The sequence below is a fragment of the Nestor notabilis genome, unplaced genomic scaffold (assembly GCF_000696875.1).
Source record: "Nestor notabilis isolate BGI_N333 unplaced genomic scaffold, ASM69687v1 scaffold5043, whole genome shotgun sequence".
NCBI lineage: Eukaryota > Metazoa > Chordata > Aves > Psittaciformes > Psittacidae > Nestor > Nestor notabilis.
The window spans coordinates 53,513-77,874 of NW_009922275.1; the positions used below are offsets into that span (position 1 = coordinate 53,513).

Genomic DNA, 24,362 nt, shown 5'->3' on the forward strand with positions numbered 1-24,362 from the left:
TAAAAAACAGGACCCCAGCCTTTACAGTAAGATGCACAGAGCATCATTATTAAATGTTCTTTCCATTAGGTACAATGTGCAGCAACTGCAAAGTTTTAAGATGATCATTTATTAAATGTCTAGAATTGGTTTTTGCAGGTACTGTTTTGCAAACAGGAGTGGAATGGCCAGCTGAGTAGTGGGATTTCTTGACATTTAATATATGGAGTTAGCTGCATTCTTACATGTACTTTAAATCATATTTTCTCCTCATCAGTACACAGTTAGTATGAATTAAAGGCACTTCCCCAACAGACATCTATTAAGATAAGGGACTTGAAAAAGAAGGGTTGAATAATATTTCTGTATGATTAAAATGTGTACTTTGTCCTCCTCACCCCTTTTAAGACTGCAACACAAAGCTTTATTTAAATAGTAGGTCTGAATATCATGCAGAGGGATTGCAAAGGATAACGTTAGCTTGGTGGGATGGGCTCTCAGGCCCTGCATGCTTGACCTGGGTGCCACAGGACTCATGCTTTGCTCTTCCCACTGCCCTCAATGTGTTGCATGCTCCACAGGGGCTGAGGATGGGACCACTCTGGAGTTAATACTTCCAAACTGAGAAATGGTGTCTCAACTCTAGACCCACTCAAAGGTGCAGTGAAATGTCATCAGGTACACAGCCATTTGTGGAAACCACCAGAGGTTTCAGTTCAGGAACCTTTGATCCAGCAAATCAAGGACTTAAGGGTTGGTCCAACAGAACCATCTACAAAAGAATTCAAAGAACAAGGGTTTTGTTTTCTTACCTGTGCATTAGCCCACTCTCCCTTACTCATTAATCAACATATTCCTGCCTCTCATAGCCAAACTCAGTGGAAATAACCCTCTTCATACTCCAGCTATTTCTGGGTGCTGGCTGACAGTTGTTTTGAGTGCAGGGTGCTGGGACCCAGCACAGAGCTGAGCCCTGGGAAAGGCAACAGGCTGTCTGGCCGAACACACACCTCAGAACAGAGCAAGAACTGGAGTGCTGCTGCACCCGTCGTGTGGAGACTGAGGGTTCTAATGGCAGACAGCAACACTCCCTCCTCCTGTCAGGAGACACTCGCCGAGCCCCCATCAATCATCATCCTGAGGGCACAAATAAAAGCTCTCTGCTCACCCATTACTGCATCCTTCAGGCAAGGACCAGCTGGGAAGGGGAAGTATATTTAAATCAATGCCCTACATGTAACTTTACAGCAACCACCCTAATAGGGGATGCTGTCTATTAGATTTGTAATGATGATTTCTTCTCATAATTAGTACTCTTTGTACTAATTGCTTTGCACTTCTAATGTAAAGTTACTCCTCTGCATTTGTCCTTTAGAAAAGCTGATCTTTTTCCTCCCAAAAAGCGTAGATTTGTGTTACTTGACTTTCAGAATCATGTTTGTCTGAAAACAAAATGATAGGTTAATCTTTCTTTTGCACAAATGAGATATGTAATGAGATATTAAAAAAACCTCATCCACTGGCAAAGAACTGTCATAACTGTTGGTATTTATATCTTACAATTCACTTCCCTCCTGACTGGTCGCCAGGAAAGCAAGGACTGCCATAGTGTTAGTGGCTGCGGCCAATATCAAGAGTAGACGGATGAATATGTCAGAATAACTACCAAGGAACAGCAACAACAAAAAGCTGATTTGAAAAACTGCTAGCCCAAGAATCCATAAGTATAAATTTGCTAAGGATAAATGTAGACTAGAAAGCTGAAGATGCTGCTTTCCTGCTGCCAGGGGTGTGAAGTTCTGGCAGTCTTCTACATTGCAGGAAACAACTCAGCTGGTTTTGAGATGGAGCTCGATACGTTTACGAAAGAGGCTACATATGACATAGAAGCCTGTATTAGCAGGAGACTGTGAATGGCAGCTGTAGTTCTCTGTCCCTCTATTCAACAACATGCCCCTGCTATGAGGTGAAACTCCACTTTGTGCTTAAGTAGATCGAATTGAGCACCATAACCCCGTGAATCAAGTCATGCATGTGACTAGTCCTATGGACAAAGAACAGGGATATTGACTTAAAGCCCATCAATCTTCCCAGCTGCTCTTCAGGGGCCTATACCTCATTTGGGGGCAGATGGTGGCTTGTGATGCCAGCCCATGCAGCTGGCACACTGTGGCACCTTGCACGGGTGGGACATGGGGTAAAACACAAACTGCTCTTCTATAAACCATACTTTGATACTTGTTATATCCCTGTTCACATTCTGCTCTTTTAGAAGAGGAAATGAGTATTGCCCAGACAGTTTTGGTGAGCATGGAAAACAGCACAAAGCTTCAGAGTACCATGGCTCCAGCAGACCCTTTGCCAACTGCCACCAACACTTGATGCCTGGAGGATGTGGCATGGGACCCAAACTTCCACTAATCTACTGATCACAGCACTACTGACAAAACTGACATCAAGTCTGTCCTGTTAGCTCAGATGAACAGATCAAGACTCAATTACGAAGACAGGAGAATCAATTTTGTAAGTTTATTTTCATGTGAAAATTTTAAGAAAAGGCTCCAATTAATTTTTCAGATCCAGAACATGCAAATCTATACCAGATTTAGTACTCTGGAGTATATCCAAAGGAAACCCACTCAGTCACCTGCTCCCCACCACCCAAGCTACTGCAAGCCTCCCCCCAGCAAGGTAAAACAAATCCCTACTAACACTGGTCTCCTTTGTTACAGAATTTATACTCATGCACATCCTGCCTGGTGCAAATGGGCTCTCCAAGGCTGGAAGACTGTTACCACCCTCTCAGCTCCCTTCCTGATTTAATTTGCTTGCGACAAAGATTATGTTCCCCAGGGAGATATGGCTGGAGGTGAAAGGTTGCCTTATTAAAAATGGAGATTTCAATTTCAGGCTATGCAAAACAAGCAAATTAAAATACAAATGGCCTCTGGGGCTTGGGTGTCTTTTTAGTTTATTGAGGGGTTTTTCCTGTTTGGTTTTTCTTTTTTCTTTTTAATCAAGAAAGGTTCACTTCTGAACACTCTTTTGATGGATATTTTGGGTGACACAGGAGGCACAGGCAGCTCGCCAGAAGAGCAGTGCTTTTGCTATACATGACTGCTGCAAAAGGACAGACATTTTTGTACTAATGGACACTATAAATAGCAGATCCAACGGGTAAGTCAAATCCTCGCAGGGCAGCTATTGAGACTTTTCATAGTTTCCTTATGGTTCAGTTAAAGTTCAAGGAAGCCTAATGATAAAGAACAAAAAAAAAGAAAAAGGAGAGTTAGCCAGCCTGGATGCCAGGCAAATTCTTCATGGCCTAAATGCTCGGGATTCAGTACATGGTTTTGCTTGTAGAGATCTATTTTCTCTCTCTTTAAACAGGTAGACATTCTCTGACTGTACTTTGTGCCACAAAAATTGCACTTACAAATGAGAAACAACATCAAATACACGTTTCTTAAAGGCAACAGGATCTTGGCTTCACATAAGACAATGTAGAATGGGAATGTGGCTTTCCTTTGCATTTTGCAGTGAGTAAAATGCTATTCCTTTTTTTACCAAACTGTCAGCTGTTCATGATACAGGACACAGACTGAGTGTCCCAGTTCGATTTTAGGGAATGCAGTACCCAAAAGTACAGGTGGCCCTCGAATATGATGTCCATATGATGTGACACCGTGAAAGATCCTGAGCACGAGCTTTCAAAAGCCCCTGACCATGAGCAGGCTGAGCTGAGATGCCAGGAGCTCACACACAGGGACAGTGATTCTGCTGCTCCCGTAGCAGTTGTCTCTTCAGACCAAGCTCTGATGGGACTGTCAGGCCAAGTCTGCCCAGTTGCTATGAGTGCCACGGCTGCTCTGTGGCAGGAACAGAAGACTGTGCCCTGCTGAGGGGAGGCCCCTGTCTTGCCACTACGCTAATTTAAACCAAAGTTAAAACACCAATGAGGAAGCACTCTCTGCTTCTCGTTTCAGAAGTCAGCCCAATTCTCCTACAAACCCAAGCCCTCAGCATACCAAATCTGGGCATCTGGAATCTCCCTGCCCCACAGATAACTCAGGGACGCAAACCCTCTCAAAGCACTGGGATGCACAGGGGATGCTGAACTAGCTGCTCATCATATGGGGAGCCACAGCCTTTCCTCCCTGCTTGGTTTAGAAGGCCTGATACCCCCAAAAGCTGCTGCCTTTCTCATAAGTACATCCAAGGGCAGAACAATCTGAACTGCAGCAGGCATCATCCAGATGCCTGAGCCCCCCTTCACCCACAGAGACTCAACTGGGGGCTGTTCAGCCAAAGCATGGCTACAGCAGAGGCAAGAATCTGGGATCAGATCCTGAGCAAGGCCCAGATGTCATTGCAAAGCCCTCCTTCATTTCTTATTGATGCTGCTGCAGTTTTCAATGGATTGCAGATGTCTCCACTGACACCTGAGTCCATTACCTACAGTACTTTCATTTCCCAGGAAGCCTTTCCAGTCCATTAAGTTTTCTAACAGACAGGTTTACCTGCCCCAGACACAGATGTACAGATGGTGGCAAAAGGTGGCTGAGCTTTCACCAAATATTTCTAGAAAATTGATAGAAATAATTGGCAACTATAAAGACGAGCAAAAATCAGATCTGTGACACATCTCTGCAGTGATGTGTGGTGTCTACTTCTTTTGTGCCCTGTCAAATGGTTTTTCTTCAGCCTCGGGCACTTCTTCTCTCCCAACCTACCGTAACCTCAAGCTCAATCCATTGAGATGAACCTGCTCAGGCTCAGATATTTGCCTCCAACAGCCCTCGTCCAAGCAGCACCTTTTATCTTCTTCTCTGTTTCCCCACCCCTCTATGCAATGCTGTATTATTATTCTGAGGATTGTTTTTGACAGGAGAAACGTCCTGTGGGCAGCGCTTACAGCATCTTCCTGCCTGGCAGGGACGTGACCCGGCACTGCCGCCACAGGAACAGGTGGGTACAGCTCGCCCTGGGGAACAGCCGGCTCGTCACTTCGCATGACAGTGTCAGGCATGGCTCAGGCTGGAGTTGCCCCGGTCGGATAGAGTGTGTCCCCAGCTCTTCTCCTTCCCTGCCTGTAGGTGCCTGTGTTTCATTAATAACATTCAGCCAGTTCACTTAGGTCACCTATCGCTTCTTCCCACTTGCGAACCCATTTCACAGCAACAGGGAAAGCTCCTCCTGAAAAGAAAAGCATTTCACATCCCCACAATTTCACCAGAACACTTTTCCCAGACCAGGGCAGCATCTCCCTTTGCTCCTCCTAGCAACAACTCTATCTGGTACCACTATGGTGGCAGCAGATCTTGCATTTGCTGTAGCCATAGCAGATGCCATCTGGTCTCTGCAAAGCAAAACTCGTTTAAAGCATAAACCAAGTTTACAGTGCACAGCATAGCAAATGCTCCAGGAGAAAACCAAAGGAAAGGGATGCTAGGAAGGAGGGACGGAGAAGAAGAGACTAAAAAACTGTGTCAAAATGTCACACGTATTCACAGTGTCACCCTCAGACACCTACCAAGAGAATGAACAGTGAGCTTAGTTAAAGCAAATGGTAATTAACACTTCTGGAGCACTGAGGCTAAAACAGGGATAAAGAAAGATGCAAACAGATGGAAAAGATAAAATAATACGTTTCATTAATTTTGCTACATTTTAGGGAAGGAACACAGAGCACAGCAAAAGGCTTAGCTACATGTGTGCTTGCAGAATTGGGAAAACAAAGCAATTTCAGTCAAAATGCGCCTGTCAAAATCCTTCGTGGGGTGCAGAGCAGTTTCCAAGGTAACCAGCGCTAATTGTTGGCACAGTGGAATCCAGTCAACAACAAAAGCACACAGCAACCTGCACTGCTTAGTGAGGCAACACACCCAAATACAGTCCTGCACAAAGGAAGGAAACGAAGCGGCTACTTGTGATCTCTGCCAATTTGAAAAGCAAACAGGACCTATGGACTCCCCCCCACAAGCAACTGCAACTCCAAACCCAATAGCTATTCCATTTGTTCAGAGGCATTAGCCAGTCCCCTAAGGACAGGTCCTGAAGTCATGCTCAGCTCTCCTAGGTGGGTGAGGAACACCAAACAGGGCGGGTGACTCTTATTTCAGTGAAGACTGCTGAAATGCTGCGGAAAAAAGACCTGGGCTTCACCCAGTGACATTTCTGATGGAAAAAACAAAGACACATCTTGGACTATTATCACTGGGATCATGACAACTCTAAATACTGCCTTTTGCGCTCAGATTAAAAGAGAAATGCACAGCAGCAATCAAAGCAGTATGAGTAAGTTACATAAACCCCAAATAATGCCAACAGATTAGTGCTTGCGATTGAAGAAAAGCAGTAACACAGCTTTATGGAATTCAAATATTTGCTCTCAAATGGCTTTCGTGAGTGTAAATATTTTGTTGTAAGTAGGTTCTTGATCTGGATGCTGGCAACATCAACAGTAATTGGCAGGAGGTATGAAGGCAAATAATGGGAACATCAGCTTTTAAATTAAATGAAACCACAACACAACTGACAAGTATCAATTCCCTAATAAACTCATTGACTTTAAGCTACTGTAGCATCAATGGGGATAGTGACAGATTAATTGATCACCAGGATTTACCAGCTAACCAACTGAACAGGTCAGAAAAGGCTTGTGTTTGGAGAAGGAGCATTGATTGTTCAATGCATTGAACCCTGCAGGTACGAATGTTCAGACTATCTGTAGTAACTGTGAGAAAAGCATGTACAGGGGAGCTACAGCTGGATACCTGACACAGCAACTTCGCACCCTGGTGAGCACCACAGCAAACAGCTTACACCTCTGTGTTTTGGGGTACTTCAGGTATTCAACAGTCCCTTCTACCTTCTCCTTAAACTCAAGATTGTAGATCTGAATCACCACTATCCAGCCCCTTAACATATCTGCTTCACAGCAACATAAATCTGGTGCAGAATGGTGTCCTGGCTGCAGCTGAGCTGTGTCCCACCAGCTGTGCTCTGGTACAAAGCAGAGGCTGGTGGGTGGCTTTCACCTGCTCCTCTGCAGCACTCGGGGAAGCAGCAGCTCTGCCTTCCTGTCCTTGCACAGTCTCCATGTGTACTGCTCTTCCTGTACTTCAGCTCCACTGCCCTGCCTGCATTTTCCTGATCACCTTCTTCAGCGAGAGAGTTAAACAGGTAAGTCCAAATCTCCCAGACATACAAGTGGCAAAATCCAGGGGGACTCATGCTAGGAGCCAGGTGCAATTCTGGAAGCTGGAGAGAGCCCCCCGCTCCAGCTCCCAGCACACTTTTATCAGACAGAGGCCTCTGCCGTGCTGTCTGGCAGCTGTAAAACAAACCACCAAGGGATCAGTCCCCACCCTTGAAATATGAAAGTCTGTTAGAAAGGAGTCATACAGATGTCAGTACAATAAAGCAATGCTTTAAAAATGAGCCCTCATTACTGCAAATACTTGCTCCCTGTGCATCCCCTGAGTCGCATCTTCTTAAGTCTACTGCCTGGAAGAAAATACTTACTGCCATCAGCATTTCTAGCCAAGTCAGAGGTGGGAAAAGCTAATCAGTTCTGTCTGATGCGTTGGCAACACAATTTACAGCTAACATGCAGCACTGAAGCAGACGCCACCAGACCTTCAGCCAGGGCAATGCAGTGAGGTCCCACTGCCTTTCCCAGCACTTGGTATCAGTTAAAAATATCACTTGCACATATGAAGCAGCTCTAGCTATCTTTCATTGAAACATGAACACCTCAGTACTCACGCAGAAGAAACCACTTCAGTTTCAAAGCTATTTAATCCTTTAAGTGTGAGTAAATATATGTAACAGGTAACTCGCTTTTAAATCAATATTTGTTCTGAACTTCAGTACAAGTTAGAATTTCAAGCAAACTGACTTTTAAGAACCTCTACAGAAGTCAATGGAGCTTCAGCCACTTACAGCAGGAGGTGACATATCCCTTAAACTTCATTTTTAGCTCCTTTTGAGCTGATATTGAGCACTTTTTACAGTGTTTTCTGTGATCTTTTTAAAAAAGAATTCAAAGTATGCTATACAAACTCTGCTGAATGTAAGTTTAAAATTAACCTGTGCACACACTGTGTGGCATTTCTAGTTGTGCCTGGTCAGAAGGACTGAAGATCATTCTGTCAACGCAACACGATGTTGGTTTATCCTATCAGGGGATACAGTAACACCTAAAATGCAGCAGTACTGTGCCCTGTTCACCTCAGGGCTCATGCTGCCAGTCCAACACTGCTTCCCCAGCTAGCTCTGCAATGCAGCAAGAGCTGCAGGGCTCATCTCTCTCCAGCTCTGCTTCCTAGCCTAGCCCCACATCTATACCAAGACAGGTGACTATGAGGAATGGTGTGCACTTAACTGATGTGGATGTGCAAGTGTTCCCACAGACAGGCAGAGCACAACAGCTCCTGTGTCACATACAAAGCAAGTCCCACAGAGGTGGTGTTGGGGATGAGTTTCCAGAGCAGTTCTCAGCCCTGCTCAACAGTTTTACCATCTCTCCCCCTCTTCCAGCACTACCTGCTCCCATCCATGGACTGCTCACCCTTGGAGACTATGGGCTCACGCCCCTAAGTGTGCAAGGTGATTAGGAAAGGGAGATGTGAGTGATGGACATCAAATCCCTCAGTGCATCTTCTGAACTACCTCTGACAGAGGTGTCTTCTCCAGGCACTTAAAGACCTACAAGCTTTGCAGCCACAGTGCTGGGGATATCTGGGTGCTGTGAGAAGAGCCGAGACCAGGGCTTGGATCAATGCAGCCACTGGGAAAGGTCTGCATCTGCATCCAGAGGCAGAGCTCTCAAGTGTACCGAAAATGAGAAGCAGCAGTGAAGGTCAAGGTCACAGAGGAGGTACACTGGATGGCTGGGATAAAGCTTGGAGTACAGAGAGAGAAGAAGGAGATGGGGAAGCTAGAAGCAACCTAAGTGAGAAAAGAAGACAAGAAAGAAAAGCTGACAGATCAATTGTTGAGAAGGATAATATATGTTTCATCCCTGGGAGTGTTCAAAGCTAGATGGGGCTTGGAGCATCCTGGTCTTATGGAAGGTGTCCCTGCCTGTGGCAGGGTTTGGAACTGGATGAGCATTAAGGTCCCTTCCAACCCATACCAGTCTGTGATTCTATATTCTTAAGTAGAGAGAAAAGATGACAGTGAAAAGAAAGAGAAAGGAACTCATGGACATTAACAGCTAAGGATTAGTTCCTTTTACAGCTCACCAACAACCTGTACAGGCTGTGTTACCCTGGATTTGGCACATACTCTAAATCTGGGGTAAAAAGCAAAACTCACAGCTGAAGCCTTTTCCTTCTCTCATATGTGATGCAAGGCTATGGATGAAAACAGTTTGGGTATGTCAGCAAGACTGCCACATCTATGCAGCACTGGCAGTTCATACATTAATAAAGAAAAGCACAAGTATCTGTCTCGCCAGATACACGGCTGCATGGATGGAGGACCAGACTGTACCTTATTTTATCATAACTGCCAGAAGCTATATGGGTTGCTGGGAGCTGTACGAAACTGATCATATATCACTATGAATTTGTCTCAAAGGAAGAAATAGGAACAAAAAAAAGTGAAATACCTGGGGTTCATTTTCCCCTCCCAAAATATAGAGTGCCTCAAGCAGAAACTGATTTCCATGAAGTATTCAATCTACTCAGTCCCGAGTGCAAACGACTCTCTGGGAAGCAGCTAACAGGTTTTCCTGCCTTGAAGGTAATGATGTCTCACAGTTATTTTCCATATACTGCTTGCAAGCTAAAATTCAACTGTTAAAGCTTTGACCAGGTATTTTCCACACGTAGGGGAAGGGCTCACTTACATAATGTAATGTACACAGCTAGGGGGTCTTGTGTGTTTCCTGTACTTTCTGTATGTCATGAAGAATGCCCAGTAAAAACAACCCCTCAAAGCCCAACCAAGACTGCATTTCTAAACCATCACCTCAGAATGGGTTTTCCAAGCACCACCGGCTCTGCTCGGCAGTCGCTTTGTGAAACAGCACAGAAAACAGGGATGTTTTGCTCAGCACCTCCCAAGGAATGAATGGCAGAGTCCACACCAGCACGCAGCCCCCTCACTTTGAGTCTTGCCTTTGAATTTCCAGATCAACCTTCTCACAGTGGGTACAGACAGACACTGGATCATCAGTGCTCATCTGTCAGCTAATGCCAGCTGCTTTATGCTGATCTTCATCCTTCAGCTGGCAAAGGCAAGCAACCCTGTATTAATTATCATTATAAGGATTTCACTTAAAGTGAGCAGTTAATCTACCAGTAGCAGCTCCACAAAACAGAAAAACCCAAACCAAACCATGATGTTTTGCTGTCCTTACTCAGGATATGAACATAGCATGAGAAGAGATCATTTCTTGCTCTATAGTGTAACCTTACAGACTAAACAAGCAGGGAAGGCAAAGACAGGTGGGTGTTTGTCCGTGGCTTCCTTCTAATCTTTCCTTGCAGTTTTTCACTCAAATTGAAACACAGATTGCCTTTGCTTTCCAGTTTTAATATGGACTAGCTCATCAGGGTTAGTTGAACCAAGAAATTAGCATATATATAAAATACACATGTATTGTGCACCAGAATACAGCCCAAAGTAGTATTTTCTTTTCATTTCCATTAAAGTTGTGCCCTGGTGAGGACAGCAAAGCGCTCCCAGCCTCTCTCCCCACCTACCCTGCCTCCCTGAACCTTGAGAAGCAAATGCTAGAGGAAAAGAGGAAGAAAAATGAAATCCTCCTTTCCTTTGTCAGACAGGCTGGCTGCGGCGCAGGGCCGCTCCGGAGAGGCTGTGCACTCTGAATGCTAACTAAGCTTCCAGGCTACACACGTTCTCTCAGCGGAGCTTAAGAAGAGATCTCACTCCGTGCAGGGATGTGTTGGCATGGCAACGGGGAAAAAGGAGTCAGCAGCGCCTGGCACCCCTTGCAGGAGCAGCAGACGGGTTTTGTAAGTGATCTGATGGTACCTTCCTCCTCTCCACCACAGGTTAACTCGTCCTGATGGTGTGTGGAAGGGCACATGTCCAGTCAGACACTCCAGGGGACGGCAACAGGGAGCTGTGCCTTATGCTGGGCTGACCGGTTAGCCATGGCTGGTAAGTACACCAAGCCACACATGTGGGCTCCCACATGGAAAAGGGCAGGAAGGGATCTGTGAAGTACAATGGTGAGAGGGTGAATGACCTCACCTCCAGGCCCTTCTGCTCCACAGTGTGTCAGCTCCATCCCTGGGAGATGACAATTGCCTGCGCACAGGGTGAGCGGCCAGCAGATGAGGCAGGCCATGCCCACCAGCACATCCCAGGCTGCCACCTAAGAACTTGCTGCTTCCCTCTCAGGGTGACTTTGGAGAAGAAGTTGCCATTTCAGCTCTGCCTGAAACAAGAGCAGCTGTGTGTCTGCAAAACAAGGCTCTGTTGTTTGGTAACGAACCTTCCTCCAAATCTTCCTGCCCTCGGATCAAAACTGGAATCGAAGATTATATGCTGGCACAGTCCCCAGCAGTACCACCTTCCAGCTGCAATCACAAAGACTTCTGCCTGCTGCCAGATACTGCCCAGCGCTCCTGCAGGTCCTTCATGCTGCCATCCTGGGGATGGAGACCATCCTGGCATCCCTTCAGACACGAGAGGGAAGAGCTGCTGATCCCTTCCATCTCTACCTCTTGGCACGGGGCAGAGCTGAGCCAAGCCTAGAGGGCAGGAGCCTGCAGAGAGGCATGACACAGCCGTGCACAGGCCAGGAACCACTGAGGCTCCTTCTGGCTTTTGCAAGCCTTGTATACTTTATGTAATTCATAAATGCACAAGTTGTCTCCTACCATACACTGGAAAGGACTCCAGCACAACAGGCCACAATTTAGAACACAGCCTCTGAACACAACTGCCCCACCAGTCACTGAGCTAACACCAGTACTGGGGGGTCAAGATCTGGCCCACAGAAACAGCAGTCTGCACTGACAGCCCCCATCAGAGCAGGCAGCAAAACGCAAGCGATGGGGAGGAAGGGCAGAGGTGAACAGACAAAGGGCACATTTTTCTCCACAGAAAGGAGAGCCAAAAAGCAAAACTTTAACTCCCAGGATGTGTTCTGTATTTGACAGGATATTCATCCTTCAGCAGCAACAGCTATCCTGGCTACAGCAGCCCCCCAGGAACGGCTGCAGATGTTTTCAAAAGACAACATCCATGGCATACACTCTGAAGCACCAGTGTGGCTGGAACAATATGTTATGAAAGATATTTCCTCCATATCCTGGCCTCATTGCTCCTTGCTGCATCTCCGAGGCTGTGATCGATTATGTTTTATGGGAATGCTGACGGCACCGAGTGAGCACTGGTTGCCAGGCCAACACACTCATAGGTGTTTTGCTCTTACTCCTTAAGGAAGCACAGCTGCTTATGCAATTCCCTCTTACGATTCTCATACTGTAACAAGAAAACACCAAAGTGAATCAAAACACCAACAGGGAGCTCAAAGGAAATGGCTGGTCAATGCCTTCTTGTGGCCAGATTCAACGCTGATGTGGCATGATGCAACAGTTGACTCTTAACGGTGTTACTGTACCTGGTTTGAGATACCACTTTCAAAAGCAAATCTGAACCACACTCTGACATTTTCAGAGGAGCTTTAGGGGTAAAAGAGACCAATGCCTGAGCTTCTCTGGGCGTCTGGTTCTGAGCTGTGGCAGTTAGCATCTGCACACTGGGTTATCTCACCCCACTCCCTTTCAGTCAATAACTTCTGCTTGCTTGCACTGGCCAAAACTCTGCCAAACCCTTCAGCTCCTACCAATACATGTCAAACACAAACCGATTTCTGAAGTCCCAAGAGGAGGTGGGACAGCAGAGCCAGCCCCTCACAGAGGTGACAGTCAGACAAAATGGGATGTGTTGCTGGATTTAGTGACCGATAGTGCCAGCCACAGAAAAAACCTGCAGAGCCTGGTCTCTACAGCAGTTACTGAATATTCAGAGTCAGGGAGAGGGCAGCTGGGGGTAGGGGACATGTGGGAAGGATGAGATTTCTGTGGCTTCATTCCTGGTCCTCTGCAGAAGAGCAACTGAGAAGGATCTTTACAGCAAGCTTAATAGAGAACGGTAAAAAAGACATTTTCTACAAGTGCTGTCATCAGCAACATAATTTGAACATGTCTAAAATATCCCAATTATGTGTCCCAGAAATGACACTCGTATTACTCTTAACATGGAGAAGGAGAGTGCGCAGTAATTACTGTCACATTTCCTGGGCAAAGGCAGGGAGATCAAAATGCCCAATTAACAGCTTCTTTCCCACAGGAGCCATCAATGACACAGTAAGATGCATTCTTCCAGCTTTGTTGAACAAACAACTGAATCAGGGCAAACCAGTGATCAAATTCATCTTTGATTGTCATTGAGTTTGCACCCTTCTGTGCGCTTTGTTGGTGGTGCTTGAAACATGCAGCTTGCTGGAAACGTGCCTCTGAGAACAAGGCTGGGAGGCTCCTTTGGGAAAGGGGCGTTCAGGGAGTTTGGGGGGTACTTTGGTAACTCCAGGAGGGCTTGGGCAGCAGCAGGACAGCCCGTGCACAGCCAAACGAAAAGGAAAGCTCTGACAAAGCAGTCCTGTTGAAAAGAAAGACTAAAAAGGGCTCTGTACAAAGAACGCCTGTTTGTATGTTTACTGGCAGTGCCATCAGGGTATTACCACTTGTATAGCAAGAAAGGGGAAAAAAGGAAAAGATCAAATGAGATGTGGGGCCAGGCAATGACTCAGTGCAGTTTCAGCCTGGAAAGGCTGCAACCCTGTCCCAGCACAACCCACCACCGTGGCTCCAGCCCTACCCCTCACAGGCTGAGGGCCCTGAGCCGGCAGAACAGCGTGCCACAGTGACTTGCCAACAGCGCAGTGGTAGTGAGGGCTGTGAACAAGGTCCTCTTCACCTGGATACTGGCTACTACCAGGCAAGGCTATGGAAGGTGATGGGATACAGACTGCTTCCTTGACGCACTGCCAGGCAGCTGAAACAAGCACAATCCCCATGTTCCACGTTTGGCTTTGTTTTTCCCAAACTGAAGGGACTCCCCACCTCTGGTCAAGTATTACTGGCTATGCCAGGGCAGTCTTTTAGGCTGACATTCCCTGCTGCTTATTTAAATGCACTTATTCAAAGAGTAGTTGGTCACAGGAATAGATTTGTTGCAGATGCCCATGCATATGTCCACTGAACAAAGCCTAAAACAAATGGCTGAATCAGGATAAACTACATTCAAGGCTCTAACATGATTTGCACCTTCCCACTTTTCTCTTTGGCTGCTCCCTGCAGACTGTGCTGTTCCTGCTGTCTGAATCCCCTCCTCTCTGAGGTACTATCTGCCATCATGCAAAAGCTGAGAACCTCTGAATGAACAGATAAAACTGAACCTCTTTCTACTGTCCTTATCTTCAATTTCTCCTTTTTTCCCCTCCCACTTCCTGACCCTCCTTTGCTCCCTCACCATTTTCATCTCACCAGCTCCCGGCCCTTCACCTCTCCAAGCTCTCCCATTGCTGGGTCTGTTCCCCCACCATTCCCTCAGCCCCTTGCTCCTCCATCTGCTTAATACTGCCACTTTTTCATTCCTCTTCACAAGACTAGGGCTCCCCCCTCTTTCTGTTTCACTCACAGGTGAACACATACTAGTCTCTGGGTCCTCCCAGCCACCAAAAATCCTGGCCTCCCTCGTTCATCTGCCACAGGCTCCCTCTCACCCATCTTTCCTGTGCCTCAAGAGCTCTGAAAGGATGGCAGGAGCACTCAGCCTGCAGTCGGTCCAGCGTGCAGTGTCAGGAAGTCTGCTATGAATCTCTGGCAGCCTCTTTACATCCCACATGGTTTGGGTACCCTGCCAATTAATGAAGGGCTCTGTGTGTCACTGGCAGGACGTGTTACTGTCCTTAACACTGAGTGACACCAGGACAGTCGCTGTCCTGAGGCTCTACTAATAGGATTTCAGGAAATGCTTTCGCTTCATCTGTCACAAAAATAATTCATCAAGTAACTGTGTGGGTAACCCAAGCCCCCTCTGATTATAAACCTGAATTTGGCATATAATGAAGAAAGCACTCAATCAGTTGAGTCACGATACATAACAACGTATTGTAGAAGATGCTTCACAATGCATCTAACCATTTTTACCCTGTTCACATAAATTTCACAGGTTAGTCATTGCATTATGAAAAGGAAAAAATAAATGAATTTTAAGTGTAAAAAACCCAAACCTTTGCAGCTTGATGTTCCTTGCAAGTCTAAAACGCAGGACTGTGTTGAATTGCTGGTTCCCAGAGAACACTGCAGCACATCTGTACTGCTCCTCAGTGCTTCCTCCCTGCTCCCAGCGAGCTGACCACAGCTTTTCAGTAAGCAAGGAAAAGGCTGCCACTCTCATCCTTCATTACAACACATCCTTCATCAAACACATCCTGTGTTCTACCACAGGCTCCAATGGAAAGCTTCTCACATCAGCCCGCTTCAGAGCGAGTTTCTGAAGGTTACTCTATCACGCCTACTTTGCAGCAAGCGCCTCACATGACGTAAAAATGTTTGGCTTGACAAGAGCTACAGATCTCATCCTCCACTCCCAATACTTCCAAAATCCTCACCAAAGATGCTGTGCGTGTCTGCAAGTGAGAAAGGACATGGACAGGCATGGATTAGGGAGAACACATTGAAGCTCAGTGGATCTCAGGCTGTGGGATGCTGCAGACTGTGCCGAAGGCAAGGAGACCACATGAGCTCCTCGGAAGCAGCGTGGGACTTGTGGCTGGCAGAGAGCTGAGGATGGAATGGGGCTGAACCCAAGTATATATACAAAAATACATACACAAATACACATGAAAAAGAAATAGCTGCATTTCTGCCCTTACTTATATTACATCCAGAACAACTTCCTATGCCTTCTGCCAAAAAAAGTCTATTCTCTCACACGTATTTGCCTTTGACTTCAGTGGATGCCAGATCAAGGCCCTGAGGCTGCCCTGTCCACAGCCTGTGCATTCTCCCACATTCCCATCAGTCCATTTGAAAGAAGGGCATTGATGTGTCTCCATAATGCAGCCATTACCAGCATGATACCGAGACAGATCAATCAAAGGCAACACAACAGCCAGATTCAGAGGATTCCAAAATTGAGGTCAGGCTCAATAACTCTTAGACAGACGCCAAGAGAGAGAGACACACATATATACAGGAAGGCAAATTTTAACTGTGCAAACCTAAAAATGTCACTTGCAGTGATGGATCGAATGCATTTTGGCAAGAACTGTTATTTCCTCCCCCATCACCACCCCTCGACTCCGCACCAGTGTTCCATAAGGTGCCTTTGTCCTGGTGGCCTGACTCTAACCTTCCCTTTAACACACAGCCCACAGATTTTACATCACAAGCCGTGCAGATGGGTGTCCTGCTGCTTTGCTGTGCCCCGAAGGGACTACTGCACTGCTGCAGGACACCTCGCCCTATGAGAGGCCCATTTTGTGACTAAATCCCAGCCCCTGGGTCAGTCAGCTGCTGGAGAGCTTCCTTAGGTGAAATGCCTCAAATTGTAACTGACCTCCCATCAGCAGGGACTGGGAAATGTCCTGGTTGTACAAGTGCTCTGCTGCACATGAGCTTCTTGTTGCAGTTCCTGCAGATTTACAGACCCCAAGACAAAGGCTGAGAAGCAAGAGATCTTCCCAGGTTATGGTGCTGGACTTGCACCAGGGAAAACAAAATCCCGGTGAATCCACTCAAACCCACAGTTTGACTTAATTATCTCAGTAAACCTTGGCTTCCTGTGCACTTTCTCCTCAGATGTTTGGAGTCAGTGAATTAAATGACTCCCATTATTGGCAATCATGTGTATCAGGCTGGCATTTAAAACCCTACCTGACACAACACCGATGACAGTTGACATTTACAGACTAACACAGCAAAGATGATTGAATTTAGTGGTGAATGGCAACCCTGCTTTCAAGATCAAACTCTGAATCAAATACCAAACTCTAAACTTCCTGCTTCACAACGCATTCAGCACATCCAGCTAGTAGATCCTAGTGCAAAATGGCAACAGACTCCCTGGTCCCTTTCTACCTCTACAGGAAGTTTTTGAAGGTTTCTTCTTCAGAAAAATGAAAAATTATTAAAACTGTATTTTAAGTATCCCCAGATGATTTACACTGCATTAATTTAACACGGGGTTATCCAGTGTGTGAGAGTGCAGGGCATGAGTTTCCAGAGAGCGAGGAATTCACACATGAAGGCAAGCCGTGTTAGGGACTTTGGTGGAGTTCAAGGACAAAGATGCCACGAGGTAAGCTATATTAATGCTCCCAAACAAAAACTGTATGTATCAACAGTAAGTCCCTACACTGGAGATTCTGCAATCTAAGCAGTGCGAAAAAAGCAGGGGAGGAGGAAATGAGGCCACAAAGTGGTGATGGAAGTGAATGTCACTACAAGAGTAGTCTTGTTCCCTTGGCACGTGTGTCCCCAGTCCTGCTGCCTAACCCCTTCCCTCAAAAAGCAACATGAAAATACACTACTACAATGCCCATGGATGGGCAGCAGTGGGTTCCTGCCTCCTCTCACTCAGTAGCTGCAAACTCCTCTATTAAATGCTCAGGGGGGCAACACTCAGACCCTGAGCTTGACAGAGCCTAGAAAAGCATTTGTCTGCTCCCATTCTAAGGGGACTTATTACCACTTTTCCATGTGTATGGGTGACACTGGGCCAAGACTGTGTGAAAAATCTGTGGCAAAGATGAGAAACACACTCAGTCTCCCCACAGCCCATGTCAGCCCGTAAGAACTGCCGTATCTTACCTCTGTGATTCCTGCATGCCTACTCCTGCTTATTTGCTGGCTAAGCGTAGCACAAAGTTGGGTTACAGCAAAGAGACAAGACCTTGTCATCATTCCCCCTAAAAAATCATCAACAGTGGCCACCTGAATGCTTACGCAGGATTTTTTACCTTTGGCTTTTAAAATTTGGCTATTCCCAAGAGGAGACTCATAAAATCTAAACCCATTTACTCTTAACAGAGAGATCCATTTCCAGCACATTTGTTTATGAAATGACTGTAGGGTCCAAGAGCCTTAAAATTCTTCAGCTGCTGAGAAATTATGGATAGCATCTCCAAATGGTGTCAACAACCAGCAAACATTGCTAGAAAGATCTCTTTAGCATGCATGGATGGATGCATCAAGGGCAGTTGTGTCTGTACAAGAGAAATTCCCCTTGCACTGTGCATTTGGGGTTTAAAGTGGGAACTGCACAGAGAGCATTAGCGTTTACTTCCAAAACAGGAAGCCTGCTTTGCATATTTCATTTTGACACAGTCACACTTTTTTTTTTTGTCTCCCAAATAACAAGCTGAATCCTAAAATCCTGACACAGTTTACAAATAGACTCCATGAGTATTCCAGTGAAATATGCCTGGGCAAGGGTGAACAGATGCTGACACTGAATTGTGGTGTTCCCAGTCAGATTGAGCAACACATTACTCTGCACGTAGTTGGTGGTTTCAAGGTGGTGTTTCTCACAAGCCACAACAGGAGAATCCATCCTTCACACACACAGAAATGCCCACAGGAGCAACATGAGCCATCCATGCACAGCAGCAGGGTGGTTGCCTACCCTAGTGCAGAGGAGCTGAGCAGCTGCTCTGCACCAGCCTGTCCTCTTGTCCCCAGAGAGGTGACCCTGTCCCATCTCTTAAGATGCACCAATGCACTATCATGCCCTTCCTGAAGGCTTCTCAGAGCTCTGCCCAGGATCCTGGGTAAGGATGCAAACCCGGATGAAGATGCAGCCGTTGCTGTGGAAAGCTAGTGCCCTTCCAAAGCTCCCTCATGTTAGCTCCCCCAGGGCACTCTTGGCTCCACCTAACGTTTTCCCATGGAGAACCATTATCCAGTGGTCTGCAGCGCCCTGTGTTCCATGGTGGGGTATGGAGGTGCGTTACCTGCAGTCTCCCTGTCTCCCGCTGACAGCTCCCCGTTGATCCCATTTTCTTTGGTCCGAGTGTACGGCCCCGGCTGCTCGTGGCCGCCCAGCCCCGGCTCCTCATCCTCTCGGTAAGGAAATCCATTGGCACTTCTGACCAGTCCTGCACCCGCGCCGCCCTGTTCCTTAATTTCAGGTGAATGTGGGTGCACAGAGGCCTCTGTTAGCTGACCTGCAGTCCAGTGCGGTGCCTTGCCTTCGTCCTTCCTATCCTCCGCCATGGCTTCTTGCCTTCACCGCTTGGCCTGTAATGACATGAGCAGGAAAGGTCAGCTCCAAGCAGGTGACTGTGCCCCTCACCATGGGGCAGCACTGCCAGAGAAATTGAGGTCCAGCAGATGAGAGAGGGTTTAAATGCAGAAGTGTCTCTGTTTGTCTGTCCTGGGCGAGAGGGAACTGCTTTAAAACTAAACCAAACCCTGAGCAGTAAATTTATGGGTCAAGTCCTCCCTGACTCTCGTATTGCCTTGCAAATATTAGCAGGAGTTTCTTGAGGGCTGCCCTTTTGTTAATTTGATTTTAACTCATTAATTACAGTTAAATGTCGACCCACTTAATGAGAAATGAATCAGTTATCAGAATGGCACGACTGCTGAAAGAGGTGAAGCTGCTGTTGCTATTTTCAATGCAGTTGCAAAGAGCAGGTGCTCTTCAGGCACAGAACCACAAGGCGATGGATGGGTCCTCTGCAGCACGAGCAATCTGCTTTTAGCCATGTCTGTGAACATTCACTGATGGGCTCCTGAACATATGTGCTATCTGACCTTATTTATATCCCCTCACACTTGGTGTTTTGTGAACATTCACACTCATTCCCTTTTGTCCAGAACAGCCCGTGGGGAACAGTTGTTTCCCACACAAGCATTTGCATTCTCTTATGACTATCAGTATTTATACATAAACAAAACTAATCATTATTTGAAATTCATACTTATTTCACTCCTGTTAATTAGCTCTCATTCGTCCAAGCCAAGAATAGAAGGAATTGCACAAGTCATAAGCTTTGGCTGCTCCTCACAGAAAAATGTAGTAGTAGCAGTTCCTCAATATGTAAACCTAGGAAGAAAATATATCGTAACCATGTTTCGATGATAAGGCAGCCCTGGGAGGAGAGCAAGGCTTGACCTGAGCTAGCTAATTCAAAGTGAAAACCAGCAGGCCTTTCTCAACAGCACTGGCCACATCTATTTTTTCCTGGGAATTAAAACTAACATGTAAAAGAAATCAGTTGAACACACTCGCTCAGTCACGTATCACAGAGTCTGAGCAGCCTAGGAAAGGCGGCACAAAACTGGATGGTGCATCAGGGGCTATAGCCTGGACAAGGGGGAATGGGTTTAAACTGAAACAGGGGAAGTTCAGGTTATATTGGGAAGAAGTTCTTCCCTGTGAGGGTGTTGAGGCGCTGGCACAGGGTGCCCAGAGAAGCTGTGGCTGCCCCATCCCTGGCAGTGTTCAAGGCCAGGTTGGACACAGGGGATTGGAGCAACCTGCTCTAGTGGAAGGTGTCCCTGCCCATGGCAGGGGTTGGAGCTGGAGGAGCTTTAAGTTCCTTTCAAACCCAAACCATTCTGTGATTCTATATACTCTGCAGGCATTTAACAAAAAACAACCAACCAAACCAACAAAACCCCCAGTTTCCAGAGAGTCGTGTTAGTTCACAGAAAACCTCTAAACATTGGGAAAAGCTGTGGTTATTTCTCAGCTAATCATTCCCAATTGGCAACTCAACCCCACTCTCATTGGATACCACCATTGAATAATAACAGCTTTCAGAGCTACTTTAAATTTAAAAAACAATCATGGTGAATCATGAAAATCAGATTTCCCTCACGATAAATACGTGACTCAAGCAGTAGTTCCACCCCAAAAAGGACTCGTAACTTTTGTGCAGCTCTGTCTGCTCTCGCCCTCGCCCAGCACCATTCCCTGGGGATGACTAACTGCATAAAGACTCCAGGAGCAGTTGAAAATTCAAGCACAGCATTTCCTATGAGCTGCAATGAAAACAGTGGCTGAGCAGGCTCACAGAGCTTGGTGGCAACGAGACATGCCTTGATCAAGCACAGAAACAGTAAACACACTCCACAATCCTCTGCCTTCTCCATCTCCTTTACCCTGATGGGACACTCATCAGGGAGCCATTCTGCACACACCACAGGGGCCTCGATGCACCACCTCAAACCATACTGGGAAAGCAGATGCAGTAATGATGAAGGGAAGAGCCTGAGCTGAGCAAAGAGCATCCCCTGTGTAGCCAAGACACAACCCTCTACCTCCAGGTCTGTTTGCTGCGTGACACTACACAACATTTTCTGATGAGAGCCTTTCCAAAACATAAGGTCAAGGGACAAACATCTCCCTGTCTACAGGAGGGAGTAGCACACAACCAGAGCCACCAGTGTTTGGGGTCCAAGCACAGAACAGAGCCTGTTCCAGGGAAAAAGGGCACTTTCTCATCTCTGAGATGAGAATGCTCAGCTGCAAACGTAACCGTTACATCCTACCGCCACAGTCTGGAGGCTATTATCCCTCAAGTGCCCTTCCTGGTTCCAGGCAGACACTCCCTGCTTCACTTGAAGCTCCTGAGGAAGGATATTCACATCCTTACAATGGACTGTGTCAGGGTCCCCTGCGAAAGTAACAGAAGTGCTTTTATCTTTAAAAATAAATACAGTGGGCAGGCTCCAATGAGAGCTGTGTTTATCTGGAGGCAGAATTTGGCTCAGTATTTATAATAGATGGTTACAGAGTGAAACATGGATGAATTCATTCTTGACTCTGTTATTCATCAAGTACTCTCTGAGTTTATAATGGTAGTAGAAACACAGCGAGTGAGTCACACAATGCATCTTTGTACTCAGCACTTTAGCAATGACTCTCTGCTGTGTGGTGTGATTCATCTGCAGCTCAGGTTCACATCCAAACTCCACAGGTGTGCTTTTTACCATCAGGTTAGTTGGTTTTCTGCCATTTCATTACATACCATGGAATTAAATTAATCAGGTAATTGAAATACTGACACAGATATACCAAAAGTGGACAAATATTATGGCAGAACTTAAGTAGTGTTAGGTACATAGAAAGAAGAAACTTGGAAGAGTTTGGACCATCTGGGGAAACACAGTGCTTGAGAAGCAAAAAGTTCCTCTTTCCACCATGATTGTCTCATTCTTTGCATAAACTGCAACAAAAGCTTTCAAAAAATATCTGAAAAGCAGCACAGCCAGTCCATGTTGTCTTGGTTAAAACTAATTTGGGTATTTAAGCCTCCCTACCCATTACAGCAGAACCTCATTACCAGAGAACATGCAGCACTGATCTTACTCGGATGTTCTCTCCCTTCTTCTCCATCAGCTGACGTTAGTGGTGGTGAGAGGCGACCGAGGCAGGCGCTGGACTGCGACAGGGAGGGCAGTGGAACCCTGTACCAGCCTCAGCTGCATCAATACACCATGCCAACATGCCATGGGCATGAGTACGAGCCTCAGTGCAGGCTGTGTTAGCTACGTGACATGGGATTGTGGAAACACTCCTCCCCTAGTATGTTCCTCACCTTGAAGCCTGGTCAAAACCAGCCATGCAAACCAGAGCATGGGAGAGGGGTGGGAAATGTCCCCTCCTTCCAGAGGGACCAAGCAGGTACTGTTGTGCACCACAGACACCTCAGTGGTACTGACCCACATCTCGGGGCCATGCACAGCACTCTCCAAAAGGTCTTCCTTGTCCACACTGACGTGGAGGATGCTACTGAGACTCTGTCAGAGAGATCATGCTCCACAGGCAGCCGCCAGCAGCAGCTAAGCAGCAGTGAAGAAGACACTTCACAGACCTTGGATTCATAACCTTATAACTCAGGCAGTACGCTAGGGACAGCATTATGGATCTGAACTGGACATCCTGCCTTCTAAACTAAGAACCTGTAGCAGAAATGGTGGTAAAAACAAATTCCTCCATTCTTTTCAGCCATTTGGGCACTGTATAGAAACATGAAATACTTCAGTAACTTTGAATTAACACAGAGGGACAAACCTTGTGGGGAACGTGTGGAACGACTTTGCGGTTACCTCCTCCCTTCACAGGCACTGTAACTATGTCTCTTAACACATATGCTCTTTTATGTGACACAGGCTCGTGCTGTCATGGCTGGATTGAACCAAGCCTGAGTGCTTTGTACTCCACAAACAACAAATCACCCACAGTAATACAGCACGAGACCATAATACGCAAGCCCCAAGATAATGCTGATTTAAACATCCTGTCATGCTATCTGCCCTTCTGTGTAACACCTGAGTACATCCTTCAGAATCACCTTGGCACTGTATGAACACTGCCTTTGCATGCAAGCAGATGAGGTTTCTACAAATTCCACTTTTTATGAGTACTTTTTAAGTGAACAGAATTAAACCAATACTGAAGGATTTTGCAAATATCCTACTTCAAGCCATGCTTTTACCTTCTCCTGTGTCTATGAGCCCATTCACAGTGAGATGGGGCTATTTGGTTTCAGGGAAGCTAATTTATTACCAAAGAGAAACAGCCACCTGGATACATGGGTGAAGAGCTACAATTACAGTTCAGGGGAGTAAAAACAACACTGGAGGTTCCTGAAAGGAGAGACAACACGCTCCTCCAGAAAGGAAAACAATCCCTGGCAGGGTCATGGCCAAATACTGAGCTCAGTGGGAGGGAGAGGGAAGGGGGGGAAGCGCCCCCTGTATGGCTCCAGGGCCAAATCCTGCTTCCCAGGAACTATCTAGCTCAGATGTCCCAATAGCACTGGCTAAAGCTACACAGCTCTGTGAAGGCAGGCTGGGGCATGTAGGCATGGCTAGCATGGCCTCAGGGACCCAGGGCTTCCAAAACTTGTGAGGTGAGGTGTTCAAATGTTTTTGAAGAGAACACCAAGAACTAGAGGAGAATGCAATTAAGATGTCTTCAAATTAGTTATATTAAAAAAAAACACCACAACACAACAAACCCAAACAACCAACCAAAAAACCACATTAAAGAAATTCCTTCCTTAATGTAAAAGCCCCAAACCGTACACAGAAATAGGGTGCAATCTAACTTACATTAGTAAATAATGCAACCAAGAAAACTTCTAATTCATGTCCATGTACCAACTGGCCAATTGGGATGACGTGTCTGAATATTAAATATCAGGCAATGTGGATTAAAAGGTCCCAAGGAAATTTAACTTACCAGTAATTCTGTCTCAAAGAGCCAAGGAAAGCAGGCAGGGATCAGGAGGCCGGAACAGAAACGAGAGATAGAAGGTAGGAAATCTAGATGAACAAATCCCAATCACTTCCCGCCACCATCAAAAC

The 24,362-nt window shown here is 46.3% G+C and overlaps 1 protein-coding gene across 2 annotated transcripts in view; it reads right to left on the reverse strand.

Moving 5' to 3' along the window:
• MAP2 (microtubule-associated protein 2) overlaps positions 1–19,253 on the reverse strand; it is a 70,486-nt gene extending 51,233 nt beyond the window's left edge. For both annotated transcript variants that reach the window (XM_010011531.1, XM_010011532.1), the window contains exon 1: positions 18,992–19,253. In XM_010011531.1, coding sequence (XP_010009833.1) covers positions 18,992–19,253 — 262 coding nt within the window. The remainder of the gene's footprint in view (positions 1–18,991) is intronic.
• Positions 19,254–24,362: the final 5,109 nt, after the last annotated feature.